This window comes from Lagenorhynchus albirostris, chromosome 2 (genome assembly GCF_949774975.1).
Source record: "Lagenorhynchus albirostris chromosome 2, mLagAlb1.1, whole genome shotgun sequence".
In the NCBI taxonomy this organism is placed as follows: Eukaryota; Metazoa; Chordata; class Mammalia; order Artiodactyla; family Delphinidae; genus Lagenorhynchus; species Lagenorhynchus albirostris.
The window spans coordinates 77,118,762-77,134,987 of NC_083096.1; the positions used below are offsets into that span (position 1 = coordinate 77,118,762).

Consider the following 16,226-nt stretch of genomic DNA (forward strand, 5'->3'; position numbering starts at 1 on the left):
TCAGGGAGTTTCACTGGGCAGCTGGCCTAGGTCCCTTTCAAGGGGATACACCATAAAGATGACATTGTTCCAGGGAGGAAGGGCCGGGTGATCTGGTCTGACCACTTCAAAGCCCATGTAGCTGAAGGCCCGTAGCAGGGCACCTGTGAAAAGAGAGAGGAAATTAGAACACTCTGAAACTCAGTACAGCTGTTCCCCCAGCCTTGGCTTCTTCCAGTAGGGAATGACTTGGGGGGTGTGGGAAACAGTGTAGTGCAGGCACTGGGATGATGTGCTTTGGAGTCAAACAAACCTAGACTCTAACCTGGCTGGAGTTTACTATACCGGGAAGGTATAGTAAACTCTTGACCACCTTTGTCTTTTATCCAATGAAGTATAAACTCCTTGAGGGAGGAGGTATAGTTTCTGTAATGTGTGCCTAGCATCTGGTTAATTATATTCCTATCCTCCTGGCCTAATGACTGACCCTTTCACTCTATAGGTGTTTAATACACTTGAGATCCTTTCTGTCCTACCAGCCAGATCCCTTGAATGGCTTCTTTGTAATTTCACCAGTGCTCCTTCAGTCTAGATTCTGAAATCTACGTGCAGGGCCTTCCTGATAGTCTAGTTGTGACTTGAATGAACGGAATGCTAGATGCCTTAATTTCCTTGGCGGGGAGTAGGGGGTGGGTGTTGAATCCCTGAACTGCCTGAGCATGCCCTTTTTTAAAGAGTGAGGGGAAGAAGGTCTACCAAGGAAAAGTCACTTGTCAGCTGCTTCAGCACAAAGGGCCAGGAAGGACAGAGCAGATCCCCACCTCTGTCATTCCGGTTGTTTTGGAAGTTTACAAGCACAGAATCCACATTGGTCTTCTCCTCCACATACTCCAGTGTTGCAGTCAAACTAGGGACCAGAGGGAAAATGGTCAATGTAATGTTCAGCAAACTCAAAATCCAGAAAGATGCCTACTTGCAGCAGAAGAGATCTTATTAGTTTTTCCTGACCCAAGCCAGGAAATGAAAGTTGCTAAACTCGTTTTGATAGATTTTTTTCTCTGAAGCCAAGGGATTATACACTACTGGACTGACACCATGCCATGGAAGGGGCTTGGGGTGAAGGGGCCACTCTATAAAGACAAACAGCTAGAGAACACTTCCTTTCAACTATTTATGCATTCCCACTTGTGTTTCTGAATCAGTTTAGCAACCTCCCATGGGCTGTTATCCTTTGAACCCCAGATCCTGGCTCAGCTCACAGGCTTGTTCAGTGGTTTGAATGTATCCAGCTCCTGAATAAGCCCTCACTGGTTAGCATGCCCACTACCTGATTATGACATAAGAGCGAAATCCCCTAACCTCTTTGCTCCCCTCTCCCCCATACAGGCTCAGTCACCTTTCCCGGCTGCCTTGATCCAAGGCCCGGTATGGGATATCTAGGAAGAGTCTGTGGTCACAAAGAAGGCCGTGCCAATGGGCAGAGGTCTGGGGGGTGAGGCGGAAGTGGAAGTCTAACTGCACCGGGTCCTGGTGAAGCAGGGGGTCAGTAGCCAGCACCGTCAGGTTCCCAGCCTAGAAAAGGAGTAAAAATGAGTAATATTCTCCTATTTCTGTGCTCACCTAACCCTCAAATCATATCTCAGGCCAGTTTGGGTGTGTCTGTGGAAGCAAGGCAGGGGCTGATGGAGAGCCTGGGAAAAGTGGAGCCAAGGTCTTACTCAATATCCCTCAGTCCTGGGACCTAACTCTGTTCCTATCATGGAGTTCTCTTCGATACAAATAATTTGGAATCTGGAGTCAGTGGAGTATTACTGCCTGCTGACCTCGCTCGGTGTGCTCTAACCATTCAGAAACGTATTTACATCAGAGAGCTTAAAGCTGGGCCATCTATTTACTGTCTCACTGATAATACTCTTCTACTTTTCTCCATCATATGTTTTCTCTAAATTCTCCCATTTCTTATTTAAAATGCATAGCTCATACCTAGGCATGTTATTGAGATATGATACAAAGGCAAGGGCAGGAGTTCTGGGTTCTAGTCCCAGAACTTAGCATCTAAGCAGCTTTATGTCTTAATACAGTCTATCATTGTTTCCACTTTCTCTTTTCCCATCCTGCTTTTCACCACCAGCCCTAAGACCTTGCCTTAAGATCTCTGGACCAGAATCCTTGTCTATAAAGTAGCTTTTACACATGAGCTCCGAGGTCTCATCTAGCTCTAACTTATTATGATTTATTTTCCAACTAGCTAATGTCCCTTTGCAAGATATCATTACCGCAAGGGGCTGCCATGTCACAGCACCAACTCCCAGTCCACTTACCGAATACAGTTCTTTAAGCTGGTCTTGATCACCCTGCTCGCTGCTTCTGCCCCTGTGAAGGCCTACTAGGGACTCAGGAGCACTGAAGACAGCAACGGGGTCGGAGTGTCAAGTGCTCCTGTTCCTTATAAGTGATGCTGATGGGGAAAAAGAGGTCCAAATTAGTTTATTTCTGAGTCTGAGATGGGGAAAGACTCTTAACTTCCAGGTACACAGGGTCAGGCTCTGGCACCATCTTCTGTATCTTATGTGAACCAACCCATCTGTTTCCATTTTCCCAAGCTAGCCAGATAGAAAACGTTTATGAAGCTCCATGCAGGCCTTCTACGCTATTTTGCTATTATCATCTTTTGCCACTTGGGAAGTTCTTTCGAATTCTTTTTTCTTTACAGTGTATATAAACAACTACAAGTAGAGATGAAAACAAGTACCTTTTATAACAAGGCAGCATCTTCTCCCGGAGGGTGATCCGGTATTTGTAACGGTAAAGGTAATAGGCGTATGGTGACCAGATCGGGTAGAGGTAGTTCCGTGTTTTTCCCCTCTTGATATAAGAAAGGGAGTAGATAAAGGGGCGCGACCTGTTACGAGGCAGTTTCTTAGTTCAGTGCCTCCCTGAGGCAAAGTGAGGTTCAGGGATGGGTGGCAGAGGTTTAGGCAACTGGTGCCATTGTGACACGGTGAGCACTATGACATGGACAAAGCGTTAGCCCTTACACCGCCTCAGGACTCCTCTCTGCTGCTCCCTACCCCGTCACCCTCTTAGGTAGCCCCAAGGCTTCTGTTCAACTAGTATGCACTTCACAGCTACACCAGAAGTTAAAATACTTTGGCTTCTGTAGTGGTTGGTAAACAGCCCTGGCTGACCACTTGTGCCCACACAATGTGGGCTCCTCTCTGGCATGTGCATGTGCAAACACACACTTCAGCAACTAAAGGGTTGGGGTCTGATACTGCAGGAAGCTTCTAAGGCCCTGATCCAGCATCTGACCTGACTGGTTGGTTCCTGGTTCCTATCAGTTAAATATTTTATCATCCCTACCTTTAATAAGCCAGTGGTGCTACCCATTGTTGAACTTTCTCATTGCCTTATAGGGTAGGAATTGCAAACTAAATGCCTGCAGGGACCTGGACAACTAATGGAAATTAGTGGAGCTGCTGGGCGGGACTGAAGCCAAATGAAAAGCTCACACCCTGGGCTTCCCTGGTGGCGCAGTGGTTGAGAGTCCGCCTGCCGATGCAGGGGACACGGGTTTGTGCCCCGGTCCGGGAGGATCCCACATGCCGCGGAGCGGCTGGGCCCGTGAGCCTGCGCATCCGGAGCCTGTGCTCCGCAATGGGAGAGGCCACAACAGTGAGAGGCCCGCATACCGGAAAAAAACAAAACAAAACAAAAAGCTCACACCCTAAAAAAAAGTGACACAATAGCTCCAAACAGCTGCCATGCAGGAATGCAAACTCAGTGGTACCAGATCATATGATTTTTCAACAGAAACTGGAAAGATTGATTTTTGTGATAAATTTCTCAAATTTTAAAAAAATATTGGCTACTAACTTAAAAAATAAAAATTGTTGATTAAAAAAATCAACATGGTGTGTAAAATTTGGTTCTGCGGCCACCAGTTTGAGACTTCTGCATATTCATTTATTCATCCATTTAACAAATATTTATTGAGGGCCTACTATGAGCTTAGGATACACAGTAAACAAAACAAAGATCCCCTGCCCCATGGAACTTCTAACAGTGAAAAAACAAACCTAAACACTAAGCACAAGAAAATGATTTCATATGTTAGATGATAGCTGCTATGGAGGAAAATAGAGTAGAATAAAGAAGGATCAGGAGTGTGAAGGAGGTGGTGCAGTTGCAGTAATAAATAGGGTGATCTAAATAGGCCTCATTGAAAAGGTGACATTTAATCAAAGACCTGAAGGGGGTGAGGGATTTAGGCCAAGCGAGCATCTGAGGGTAAAAGCAGTCTGTGTCAAAGCAACAGCCAGTGGAAAAGCCCTAAAGAGAATGTGTCAAATGTTTTCCACAAACAGCCAGGAGTCCACTGTGGGTGGAGTAGTATAAGCTATAGGGAGAGTAGAAAAAGAAGAGAGCTAATGGGGCCAGGTCATTGTAGGGCCTTATAGACCATTTTCTGGCCTTTTTCTTTTACTCTGAGTAAAGGGGGAAGTCATTGCAGATTTTGGGTAGAAGAGACATGATCTGACCTGTGTTTTTAGAAAGATTCTGACTGTTGTATTGTAAATAAACTGTAGAGCTTTAAACGATGTTTGTTAGGAGACTATTGCAGTAATCCAGGAGAAAGATAGTGTCTTATTCCAGGGTGGAGCATTGGAGGTGATGGGATGTGGCTGGATTCTGGAAATAGTATAAAGGTAGCACCTACAGGATTTCCTGGCGTAGGAGAGAAGTTGAGTCCAAGAACTGAAAGAATGGAGTTACCATCAACTGAGAGGGGAAAGGCTGCAGGTGAGGCACTATGGGGCAGGGTATAGAGATGGATTTAGTTTGGAGCATGTTAACTTTGAATTGTCCATTAGACATGTAAGGGGAAGATGACAGGCAGTTGGATATTCATGTCTGGAGTTTAGAAGACTAGGGTGAAGACAGAAATTTGAAGTCATTGGCGTATAAATGGTACGTTAAGCCATGAGACTGAATGGGATCACCAAGAGTGTGTACATTGAGAAGAGTAAAGATCCAAAAACTGAGTCCTGGGGGCCCTCTGAGAAGTGGGGAATAAAAGAGGAATCAGCAAAGGAGACTGTGAAGGAAAATAGTGAAGTAGGAAGGAAATAAAAACAAATTGGTGTCCTGGAAGCTAAGAAAGTGTAATTACGAGGAGGGACTAATGGTCAAAGGCTGTTTATGTGTCAAATAACAGGATGTATAGAGCATCTTTCCATAAATCTCTTCTGCCAAACAGACCCTATTCACTCCATTTATATGGTTTACTCCCCAGTACTGAGACCCTCCACGGAGGGAACCGTCTCCCTTGTGATTTAGAATTCTTTAAACATGAGCCTAAATACTGCAGTGTCACGATTAAGGATTAGACGACTTCCTGGGGCTTGCAAGTTTTCCAGAGGATCCCATCCTTCCACCACTTTTAGGCAGGTTTGAAGTAAGGAAAAATGAGAGCAGCACCCTCTCCCCTCAGCATCCAGCTATCACAGAATGTCAGAATTGGAAGTGCCCTCAGAGAGCTACTAGAGCTCAGTCGAAGCCCCCATCTTAAAGACAAAGTGAAGCCAAGAGGGAAAGGGTGTCTTTCCCGGTGTCAGTGCACCTAACAGTCACTCCACTACGTGTCAGTGGCTATGGGTGTCCCTCCCCCGAAAAGAAATTGGGAGAAAGGAGTAGAGGCATGCTGAATCGTGGAGCATTCATCCCAGATCTCCGGTCTCGAGGCAGCCGAGTCGCAGCCCAATCCGGGCCCGGGCTTCCCCCGGGCTTCCCCTGGGTTCAGCTCGGACAGAGCCGCGCCGGCTCAGGCGCGCCGCGGGCACCCGGTGAGGGCCTTTCCTGCCGCCGGCGCCGGGGGCCTTCTACGCCTCCATCCGCGCCCGAGAACATGGCGGCGGCTACAGGCAGGTCTCTGCTGCGGGCGGGCACTGAGCGGCTGGTGCGAGGAGGGGTTTGGGAGCTCCTCCGGCCGCGACTTGAAGGGGGCACCTCCGGCTCGGAGCGCGACTTCAGCCTGTCTCACAGTCGGGTGAGGGCCGGGGGTGCGTTCTGGGGCTCCTTGACTGGGGCGCGTTGAGACCTGGTGGGGCCCCGGCCTGCGGGTGGTGGGCTCTCCTTGAGGGGCCGGCGGCCAGAGGAGGAGGCTTCTCCGTGGAGACTCGCTCACCCTCGCTCCCCCGGCCGCCAGGGCACGGTCATTGTGGAGCGCTGGTGGAAGGTGCCGCTAGCGGGAGAGGGCCGGAAGCCACGCCTGCACCGGCGGCACCGCGTCTACAAGCTGGCGGAGGACACGAAACACCGGCCCAAAGACAACCTGGAGCTCATCCTCACGCAGTCGGTGGAGGGTAAGGCCCAGGCAGAGGTGCTTCCTGTCTCAGGCTGGTCCTGTTTGGCATCAGCTTTTTTCTGCCCTTTTACTAATTTGGGGGAATGACCAGCTCATATTTGAGAAGAGGAAGCCATAAAAAGTACTGTGATGGTGACATTGGCCTCCTCCATAGAAAATCAGAACATGAATGCAGCAGCATCATTAACAGTGTGTGGGGAGAAAGAGACCTGACAGTATGTGCCACAGGTACTGAAATCCTGTGATGGGACAGTGCTTCACTTTGTACAGGGAATATTAAGTTTCTAAATCAGGTCCTAAAGAAATGAATTAGAAATCTCTTAAGTGTTGTTCTAGTGAATACTAGTATTTCTTCTAGGAAGAATAAGCACTGTGAGAGAATAAGAGGCCTTTTTTCCTTTGATCATCTCCTTTTTTAGGGACTGCTTGATAATTCTGATCCAGTGTCTCTGTTCTCTGTTGGCAGAACTTGGAGTCCGAGGTGACCTGGTCTCAGTGAAAAAATCTGTAGGCCGTAATCGACTACTTCCTCAAGGACTGGCTGTATATGCGTCTCCTGAAAACAGGAAGCTGTTTGAAGAGGAGAAATTGGTGAGCCCGGAAGACGGCAGAGGGACTTGGAGGAATTAAAACCTTAAGATTACCTCTAGCAACTTCTTCTAGCCCCTACTTCATTTTCAGATGAAGTAGGGGCTAGAACAGGAATTCAGAAGCCCAGCCTATGCCAAGCATAGCAAGAGTTTGTTATTAGTTACCACGAACTCATTTTTCTTTCATCTGTAACTTTCTTTTCTAGCTGAGACAGGAAGGAAAATTAGAGAAGATCCAGACCAAGGAAGGTGAGACGGTGAGTAGAAACATAGAAAATCTTTATTTATGGGTCACCTACAAAGTCACCAACCTCTTCCTGAAAGACTTCTTGATTTCCTTGAAGTCTCCTGATTTCAAGCACAAGGTAGGGGCAAGGGAAGTGTTGTGGTTACCATAACTGGTATCGAGATATCCTAGGATATCCTGACCTGTTGGGTGAAGTGCTCTAGTTTATTGAGGGAGGCCCCAACCTGGGTACCAGGGGACCCATGGAAAAGTGAGATGAGGACTTTGCCTTCGGGGTTGTTTACAGACAAGTTGGAGAGAAAATAGACACATGAGAAAGTGATAAACTCAAGGCAGTAAATTATGAGTGACATGGACCAAAATGAATTAGGGTGATTGGGAAAGTATTTTTTTCAGATGGGATTGAATTAGGCCTTATGGGATTAGTAGGCTTTGAATAGACCAGGAGGGTGGGAAAGGTATTCTTAAGGGAGAAAAAGTAGATAGTTAAGGCACGTTGTTGTTGTTGTTTAATTTAAAAAAAAGTTTACGCAACTTTTAAAGGTTACACTTCATTTACAGTTATTATAAAATATTGGCTATAGTCCCCATGTTGTAGAATACATCCTTGTAGCTTGTCTTACACTCTATATCTGTGCATCTGTTTCTTTTTTGTTATATTCACTGGTTTGTTGTATTTTTTAGATTCCACATATAAGTTATCATACAATATTTGTCTTTCTCTGACTTATTTCACTTAGCATAATGCCCTCCAAGTCCATCCTTGTTGTTGCAGATGGCAAGATTTTGTTCTTCTTTATGGCTTAGTATTCCATTGTGTGTGTATGTGTATGCACATACATATTTTTTTGTGTGTGTGTATATACACATATATACTACACCTTCTTTATCAGTTCATCTGTTGATGGACACTTAGGTTGCTTCCATATCTTGGCAATTGTAAATAATGCGGCTGTGAACATTGGGGTGCACGTATCTTTTCAAATTAGTGTTTTTGGTTTTTTCAGACATATACCCAGGAGTGGAATTACTAGGTCATATTTTTAGTTTTTTGAGAAACCGCTATACTGTTTTCCACAGTGGCTGCACAAACTTACATTCCCACCAACAGTGTATGAGAGTTCCCTTTCTTCCACATCCTCTCCAACATTTGTTATTTGTGTTCTTTTTGATGATAGCCATTCTGACAGGTGTGAGGTGATATCTCAGTTAAAGCATGTTTTAAAATAGAAAGTAGACCAGTCTAGCTAAAACAGAGGACTTCTATTAGGAAATATATGACTGGAAAGAGGGTTGGGGCATAATTTACAAAACATCTTTAATCCTCAGCTAATGAATTTATACTTTGTTCTGTAAGCAGGGAGGAATTGTTATGGTGTAGGGGTGGGATTGAAGGGCCAGAATATTGTGTTAAAACAGTCTGTGAAAATCATTCCATCCTGAGATATACCAGCAGCCCCCATTGGTGAGCCTAACCTTGGTTTGCGGGGCGGTGTTTAAAAAGTTTTAAAATTTAAAAAAAATTTTTCTTTCTTTCGGCTGTGCCAGGTCTTAGTTGCAGCATGCAGACTTCTTAGTTGCAGCGTGCATGTGGGATCTAGTTCCCCGACCAGGGATTGAACCCGGGCCCCCTGCATTGGGAGCACGGAGTCTTACCCACTGGACCACTAGGGAAGTCCCTGATGAGCCTAACTTTGACATGGCCTGTTTCTCCTTGCTTAGGAATAGCCACGTATAGGCAGCATTTCCTTTCAGAGCATCGCTAAAACGTCTTTCCATAATATCAGCCTTGAGACAATGAGAATTTTTATCTTTCGTATTCATCATCTCATCTATCTTGGCTATGAGGCAGAAATTGTGCATAGCCTCTCAGACTGTGTGCCTCTTGGCCTCTTGCTAACATGTTTCCTCTCCTTTGATTACAACTCTAACCTATCTTCTGTGTATAATTCCTCTCAGACAGTGAAATTTCTGAGAAGATGCCACCTGCAGGTAGGGATGAAGAACAATGTCAAATGGGAGCTAAACCCTGAAATAGTTGCCCGCCACTTCCTCAGAAATGTGAGTATTCCCAAACACTGCTGTACCCCTGAGGGTGGAAACTACCCTTGGGAAGAAGAAGCTACCCCAGGATTGATCCCTCTGTTAGGAAAGGGTATGATCATCCAGCTGGAGTTATGGAAAGCATTTTTTTTTTAATTGAAGTATAGTTGATTTACAATGTTGTGTTAATTTTCTGCTGTACAGCAAAGTGATTCAGTTATACATATATATACATCCTTTTTCATATTTTTTTATTATGGTTTTTTACAGGATATTGAATATAGTTCCCTGTGCTGTACAGTAGGACTTCATTTTTTATCCATTCTATACATAATAGTTTGCATCTGCTAATCCCAAACTCCCAATCCATCCCTCCCCCACCTGGCAACCACAAGTCATTTCCCTCCCACACCCGTGTAAACCAATCAAGAACGCTTTCCCTAAGTTGGACAGCCTCATGTAAATCAATGCAACCTGCCCCTTGGCAACCACAAGCCTGTCCTCTACGTTTCTGAGTCTGTTTCTGTTTCATAGATCTTTTTTCTAATATAAATTTATTTATTTATTTATTTATTCATTTTTGGCTGCGTTGGGTCTTCGTTGCTGCACGTAGGCTTTCTCTAGTTGCGGTGCGCAGGCTTCTGATTGCGGTGGCTTCTCTTGTTGTGGAGCACGGGCTCTAGGCATGCAGGCTTCAGTAGTTGTGGCACGCAGGCTCAGCTGTGGCTTATGGGCTCTAGAGTGCAGGCTCAGTAGTTGTGGCGCATGGACTTAGTTGCTCCGTGGCATGTGGGATCTTCCTGCACCAGAGCTCGAACCCATGTCCCCTGCATTGGCAGGTGGGTTCTTAACCACTGTGCCACCAGGGAAGTTCTGTTTCATACATCATTTATGTCATATTTTAGATTCCACATATAAGTGATATCATATGGCATTTGTCTTTTTTTATTTTTTTTGCAGTACGCAGGCCTCTCACTGTTGTGGCCTCTCCCGTTGCGGAGCACAGCCTCTGGATGCGCAGGCTTAGCGGCCATGGCTCACGGGCCCAGCCGCTCCGTGGCACGTGGGATCCTCTCAGACCAGGGCATGAACCCGCGTCCTCCCCCATCGGCAGGTGGACTCTCAACCACTGCGCCACCAGGGAAGCCCTGGCATTTGTCTCAGTTCACTTAGTATGATAATCTCTAGGTCCATCTGTGTTGTTGCAAATGGCATTATTTCATTCTTTTTTATGGCTGAGTAAGTATTCCATTGTATATACATACCACATCTTCTTTTTCCATTCATCTGTTGATGGGCATTTAGGTTGTTTCGATGTCTTGGCTATTGTGACTAGATCTGCCGTGAACAGAGGTGCATGTATCTTTTTGAATTATAGTTTTGTCCAGATACATGCCCAGGAGTGGGATTGCTGGATCATATGGTAGCTCTATTTTTAGTTTTTTAAGGAACCTCCATACTGTTTTCCATAGTGGCTGTACCAATTTACATTCCCACCAACAGTGTAGAAAGGTTCCCTTTTCTCCACACCCTCTCCAGCATTTGTTATCTGTAGACTCTTTAATGATGGCCATTCTGACCAGTGTGAGGTGGTAGTTCATTGTACTTTTGATTTGCGTTTCTCTAATAATTAGCGATGATGAGCATCTTTTCATGTGCCTGTCAGCCATTAGTATGTCTCCTTTGAAGAAATGTCTATTTAGGTCTTCTGCCCATTTTTCTGATTAGGTTGTTTTTTTGTTGAGTTGTTTGAGCTGATAGTATATTTTGGAAATTAAGCCCTTGTCAGTAGCTTCATTTGCAAGTATTTTCTCCCAGTCCATAGGTTGTCTTTTCGTTTTGTTTATGGTTTCCTTTGCTGTGCAAAAGCTTGTAAACAGTCTCAATTGTTTACTTTTGCTTTTATTTCTATTGCTTTGGGATACTGACCTAGGAAAACACTGGTACGATTTATGTCAGAATGTTTTGCCTACGTTCTCGTCTAGGAGTTTTATGTTGTCCTGTCTTACATTTTAAGTCTTTAAGCCATTTTGAGTTTATTTTTGTGTATGGTGTGAGGAAGTGTTCTAACTTCGCTGATTTACATGCGGCTGTCCAACTTAGGGAAAGCGTTCTTGATTGGTTTGCAGGGGTGTGGGAGGGAAATAACTAAGGATGGTCACATAGATTCTGAAGACTGATACGAGGAGATGGTGGGATCATTTATTTTCTCTAGCTAGGGAAAACCTGGGGAAATGTGACTCACTGGAGAATTTTTACTTTTGTGGGTGAAGTGAGTTTGATCTCAAGCCCTGTTTCTCTTTGTGAATCCACCTCCCTTTCTGAGAAATTAGGACTGAGTTATTCTGCCACTATTTATGGAGGTTTGTGCCTTTCCATGGAATCAGCCAGGGTAAACCCACCCGTTTTATTCACCCATGTACAGGAAAATCTAGAGGTTGCCTGGAGTGGCAACCATGTAAACAGAGTTCCCTTTGGCTGTGATTGATTTTTTTTGCAGCTTGGTGTTGTGGTTGCCCCACATGCATTAAAGTTACCAGAAGAGCCTATCACACAGAGGGGCGAGTACTGGTGTGAGGTGACGGTGAGTGTTTCACATCCTGTCTCCTTTTTCTCACTGGGTAGAAAGCTGGGATTGGATGGTGTTAGTTCGTATCTGCCCCACTGATCTGAAGATTCCTGTTGTTTTGTGTACAGGTAAATGGGCTTGACACTGTGAGGGTACCTATGTCTGTGGTGAACTTTGAGAGGCCCAAGACCAAAAGATATAAGTACTGGTTAGCCCAGCAAGCTGTCAGCTCCACAGGCTCCCAGACCATCTGAACCTGTTCTACCTCGAAAGCAGCAAAGCAGAATCAGAGGAGAGGTGGAGCGAAGATGATGGGCCAGCACCGTGATATCACTCCCAGCTCTGACCAAACATGTAATTTTAGAAAGCATATGGAGACAGCGACAGCAGACTAGACTTAATATACGTTGAATTGTCCATATTTGCCATCTTCAGCGGTTCTCACATCTAGCGTTATTGGGGCAGGCCTACTCCAGAAGTACCAGGCTGTAGGTTTGATAAGCTAAATATTAATAATAGACCAAAAGAGTCTAGATCTGTTTAGCCTCGTCCTACATTGGAATTCATTGGAATAAATGATAGCAATAGCTCATTCTCATCATCCAAACTAAATGTTTGTATCTGAAAAAAAAATAAAGAGGTTGTGTTCTTTTTAGGTGTTGTTTACTGGACTGAGTAGACTGGGGACAGGACCTCTATGTGGGATGTCCTCTTGAGCCACTGGGGTTTACTGCTAAAAAGGAAAAAAGAGAATACACTTGCAGGCTACAGCCCACAGTTGCTGTGGACAAATTACTCAACAAGTTGATACGCCTTACGGTCTTAAAACTTATTAGGTACGCTAAATACAGCCCTCAGTACAAATGAGCACAGTGGAGTCTGAATAAGGCCTAAGGGAAATTGTCGGAGAAAATGACGCTGGGATGAAAGAAGTTTAAAAAGGGAACTTCTGTTTTATTTCTTCAGCCACTTCCTGAAATTTTGAAAAAGAAAATACCTTGGTTTCCAGACCAAGGTTAAGATATGGGGCTAGTTCGTAGGTAATTACGGAATAGGAGATGAGGCAAGTAGATAGTTCAAGGTCCATTCCTGGAAAAAAGACCAACTGTTGACAAGTGGATTGTGCCAGAGTCACTCAAATAAATATGAGATTTTGCAGTTTAGGGAGGATAAAGGCGAGACCATTGACTCTGCTGCTACCCTTACCAGAGAAATTGGTTTCTATCAATCATCCTATTTGAGCTCACCTGCCTTGCCAAGCCAACTACTTTCATCCACAGAAAGCCATCCCTGCTATTGAGCGTTCTGTCGTCAGTAGTTGCACTAATATCTGTATCCAGCCTCACACTTGCCAGAACTCTGTGACAGGTCGAGCACTAGTATTGTTTGCAGTTGCCATTTGATTGTCAGATTTGCCATCAATCCCTTCTGTCCTTGAAATGGAAAGCTCACTTAACACTGCATCTTTCCACACCACCACCACCATGATGACGCTCTCTGAAACTGAGCACAGGAGCAACATTCCACATAGCGAATCTCAAAAAGTGTTCAGATACTTGTCATGAGCTGAGTTCCTGGTAAAACAGAGTTGGAGATTTAGGTGCAGGAAGTTTACTGGGGTGTCCTCTAGATTAACACCTGTTGGGGCGTGAAGGAAGCAAAATTCGGTAGAGGGAGAAGTTGAGCTGACGCAGTCTCAACAAAGGCCTTAGTCCCCCAGGGAGCTCAAGCTAGGGTGGCTTGAGCCATCTAGGTGTGTACCATGTTGAGGCAAGTGGCCAGACCTATAGAACCCCATGCTGACCAGGAAAGGGTCTTGGGTGAGGTGGCTGATTTCAGGCACAGGCAGCACCCAGAGGGGAACTCAGATGAGAGCTGTGCGCATTCTCAGCAGCTTGGGAAGTGAGGGCTTCGGTGCTGAAGGGAGCAATCTGGGCAGCACACCATAGTCTCCACTACAGTCCACTTCTTGTGCTGTCAGGTCAGTTTGTCCATAAGTTCTAAAACGATCCCTTCAGGATCCTGATGGGCTTCCTTTCCTGGGAAAACTTAGAGGAAGATCTGGGACAGACTACAGCCCCTGCTGCTGTAGCTTAAGTCTACAACTGGTACTTACCTCCTACTACCCATTCTAGATTCTTCCTACCCCCCCCCCCAATTTATACTTCTGTTAGTCCACATGGGTTACCTGATTAAGTCCTCAGAGCCCAGAGTTGGGATAGGAGGTATAGTGTTCCCCAGCTGGGTCACTGAGAGTGATGATAATGGAGGGCTGCTCCTACATCCAGCCCCTGTTTCCCAGACCCATATATTTTACTTGGGGATAGCACTCCAGGTTGTCTGTTGATCCAGGATATATACTGCATCCTGGAGGACAGTGTCTCATCTTTACAGGGTGTCATCTCCAAGCTGGTGTCTCAGCTGTGCCTTTAACAAGAAGTTCCATTATTGTATCAGGTGGGTTGCTTCTGGATGGTGTGGTATATGACCATGGATCCTATGATCATGTACCCAGTGCTGTACCTCCTTGCTATAACACGGTCTCTTGTTCCAGTGCACTGTTATGCAAGATCTCATGCCAATGGATCAAATATTTTGTAAGCCCTTGGATGATGGTGGCAGGAAAGGTAAACCCATACCCATAATACACATCAATTTAGGTCAAGATGGAACAATGCCCCTTCCAGGGTAGCAGGGAGTCAATGTAATCAACTTACCACCAAGTGGCTGGATGGTTTCCTTGAAGAATGGTGACATGTCAGGGACTTAGTGCTGGTGTCTGTTGCTGATGAGTTGGACAGTCAGTCACAGTAGCTGTAGCTAGATCAGCCTTGGTGAGGCCATGATGTTGGGCCCATGCATAGCGTCCATCATGGCTTCTCCATTCACAGGCCCATTTTGCCATCATTGGGATGCCAATGACCGAGACTGGCTAACATCAACTGGCTAAGTCATTCAATCTACTTGGTTGTTTGGTGACTTTTCTGTGGTGGATGTTCTCTGGTGGGAATTAACATGCAGTACAAAGATCATCATACACTATACCCATTCCCAAGTAAACTACATACCTTTTCCTCAGGCTTCCCTGTCTTCAGCCTTCAAATTTTTCTTCTAGGCTCCTGATCCACCAGCCAAGCCATTCACCATTGTCTGTGAGTCTATGTTCTTTCCTCAGGCAGGTGTACTGCCTGAAGCCCTGCCCATTGGGAAGATTTCCCCTCACTGTCTTTCAAGCCTACCCCAAAGTGGGGCCATAGTACATCCACAGTATTTTCAGCTTACTTCCACCTACAGAGACAACCCATATATTAGCCGAGCCCAGCCTTTTGTCATATGGTCATGAGGGATTCCTCCACTCCATGTGGCTATAGATGTGAACTGAAAAAGCAGCAGCAGTGCAATAGTGGTGGGTAACAGGGGTCTGGCCACCTGCTTATGCAGCTTACTTTGACCTTCCAGCCCAGCTTATGCCCAGTGCTATGCATATCACTTTCATCTTGTGAAGCGCTGCTGATGGACCCATCCAATCTTATGACTTGGGTCTGACAGAACCCAGGTCATAACAGGCATTTTTGGCTACATGATCACTTGAACCACTTTGTTTCAACTAGGACTCAGTAGCACGACAGGAGCTATCTTTTCAAAGGTATATAATACCCTTTCAGAAGGCATGGCCTTGCTCAAGCACGGTAGGGGTCTATGTGTGACTTGCTGTTGCGGCTTGCCATAAACAGCATGTGGCATCTTTTCCCATCACTGACGCCTTTAATAGGGTGTCTTGTGGACCAAGCAACAGGAACATTTGCACCACGGTCTGGACCTGCTGCAGAGTCCTCCTGCTCTAGGCCTCACTATCTTTTGTGGCACCCAATATATGAGTCAGAGCAGTATTCCCAAGTGGGGAATAAGCTATCTGTAGACCTTGAAGATGTTACCCAGGCACTGTGCCCCCTCTTAGTGGCGAGATGTGTGAGATATAAAATTTCTCCTTTACTTTGGAGGAAATGTCCTAGCATTGTCCAAACTACTGAATCTCTAAAAACTTCCCTGTACCACCACTTGAGAATGTTTATCCTATCAAGGCCTCCAGCGGACTTGCTATTTCTTGCTCATGCTGTACAATTACCATGATGTCATCAATAGAGTAATGTGGTATTCTGTGGAACGTCCAGATGGTCCAAGTCTCTTCCGATTATATTACGACAGACGTGGGAGCGTTTACGTTTCAGGTGCAAGACTGTAAATTGTATTTCATTGCTCATCTCAATAGTGAAAGCAGACTTTGCTCCTCGTTTCTTATAGAGATGGAAAAGAATATATTGCTCAGATTAACGGTCACCTACTGCCTACCTGAGGCTGTTAATCTGCTCCAGCAAAGAAACCACATTTGGCACGGCAGATAAAATTGAAATTACTTGACTGAGATTACCA

The 16,226-nt window shown here is 45.4% G+C and overlaps 2 protein-coding genes across 3 annotated transcripts; one reads left to right on the plus strand and one right to left on the minus strand.

Moving 5' to 3' along the window:
* Nucleotides 1-6,198, minus strand: OAZ3 (ornithine decarboxylase antizyme 3). The gene is given in 6 exon segments (XM_060138612.1): nt 1-143; nt 801-886; nt 1,376-1,551; nt 2,301-2,375; nt 2,377-2,437; nt 6,167-6,198. Coding segments are annotated over 6 exon segments (573 nt in total).
* Nucleotides 5,862-12,450, plus strand: MRPL9 (mitochondrial ribosomal protein L9). 2 transcript variants are annotated; one of them, XM_060138607.1, is made up of 7 exons: nt 5,862-6,028; nt 6,188-6,344; nt 6,813-6,937; nt 7,143-7,193; nt 9,143-9,175; nt 11,727-11,810; nt 11,924-12,450. In XM_060138607.1, the coding sequence occupies exons 1-7, from the start codon at nt 5,888-5,890 to the stop codon at nt 12,047-12,049; spliced, it is 717 nt and encodes a 238-aa protein (XP_059994590.1). In that variant the 5' UTR covers nt 5,862-5,887; the 3' UTR covers nt 12,050-12,450. The 2 variants fall into 2 exon arrangements, with proteins under 2 accessions (XP_059994590.1, XP_059994587.1); XM_060138604.1 differs by having other exon boundaries at nt 5,863-6,028; nt 9,143-9,244.
* Nucleotides 12,451-16,226: the final 3,776 nt, after the last annotated feature.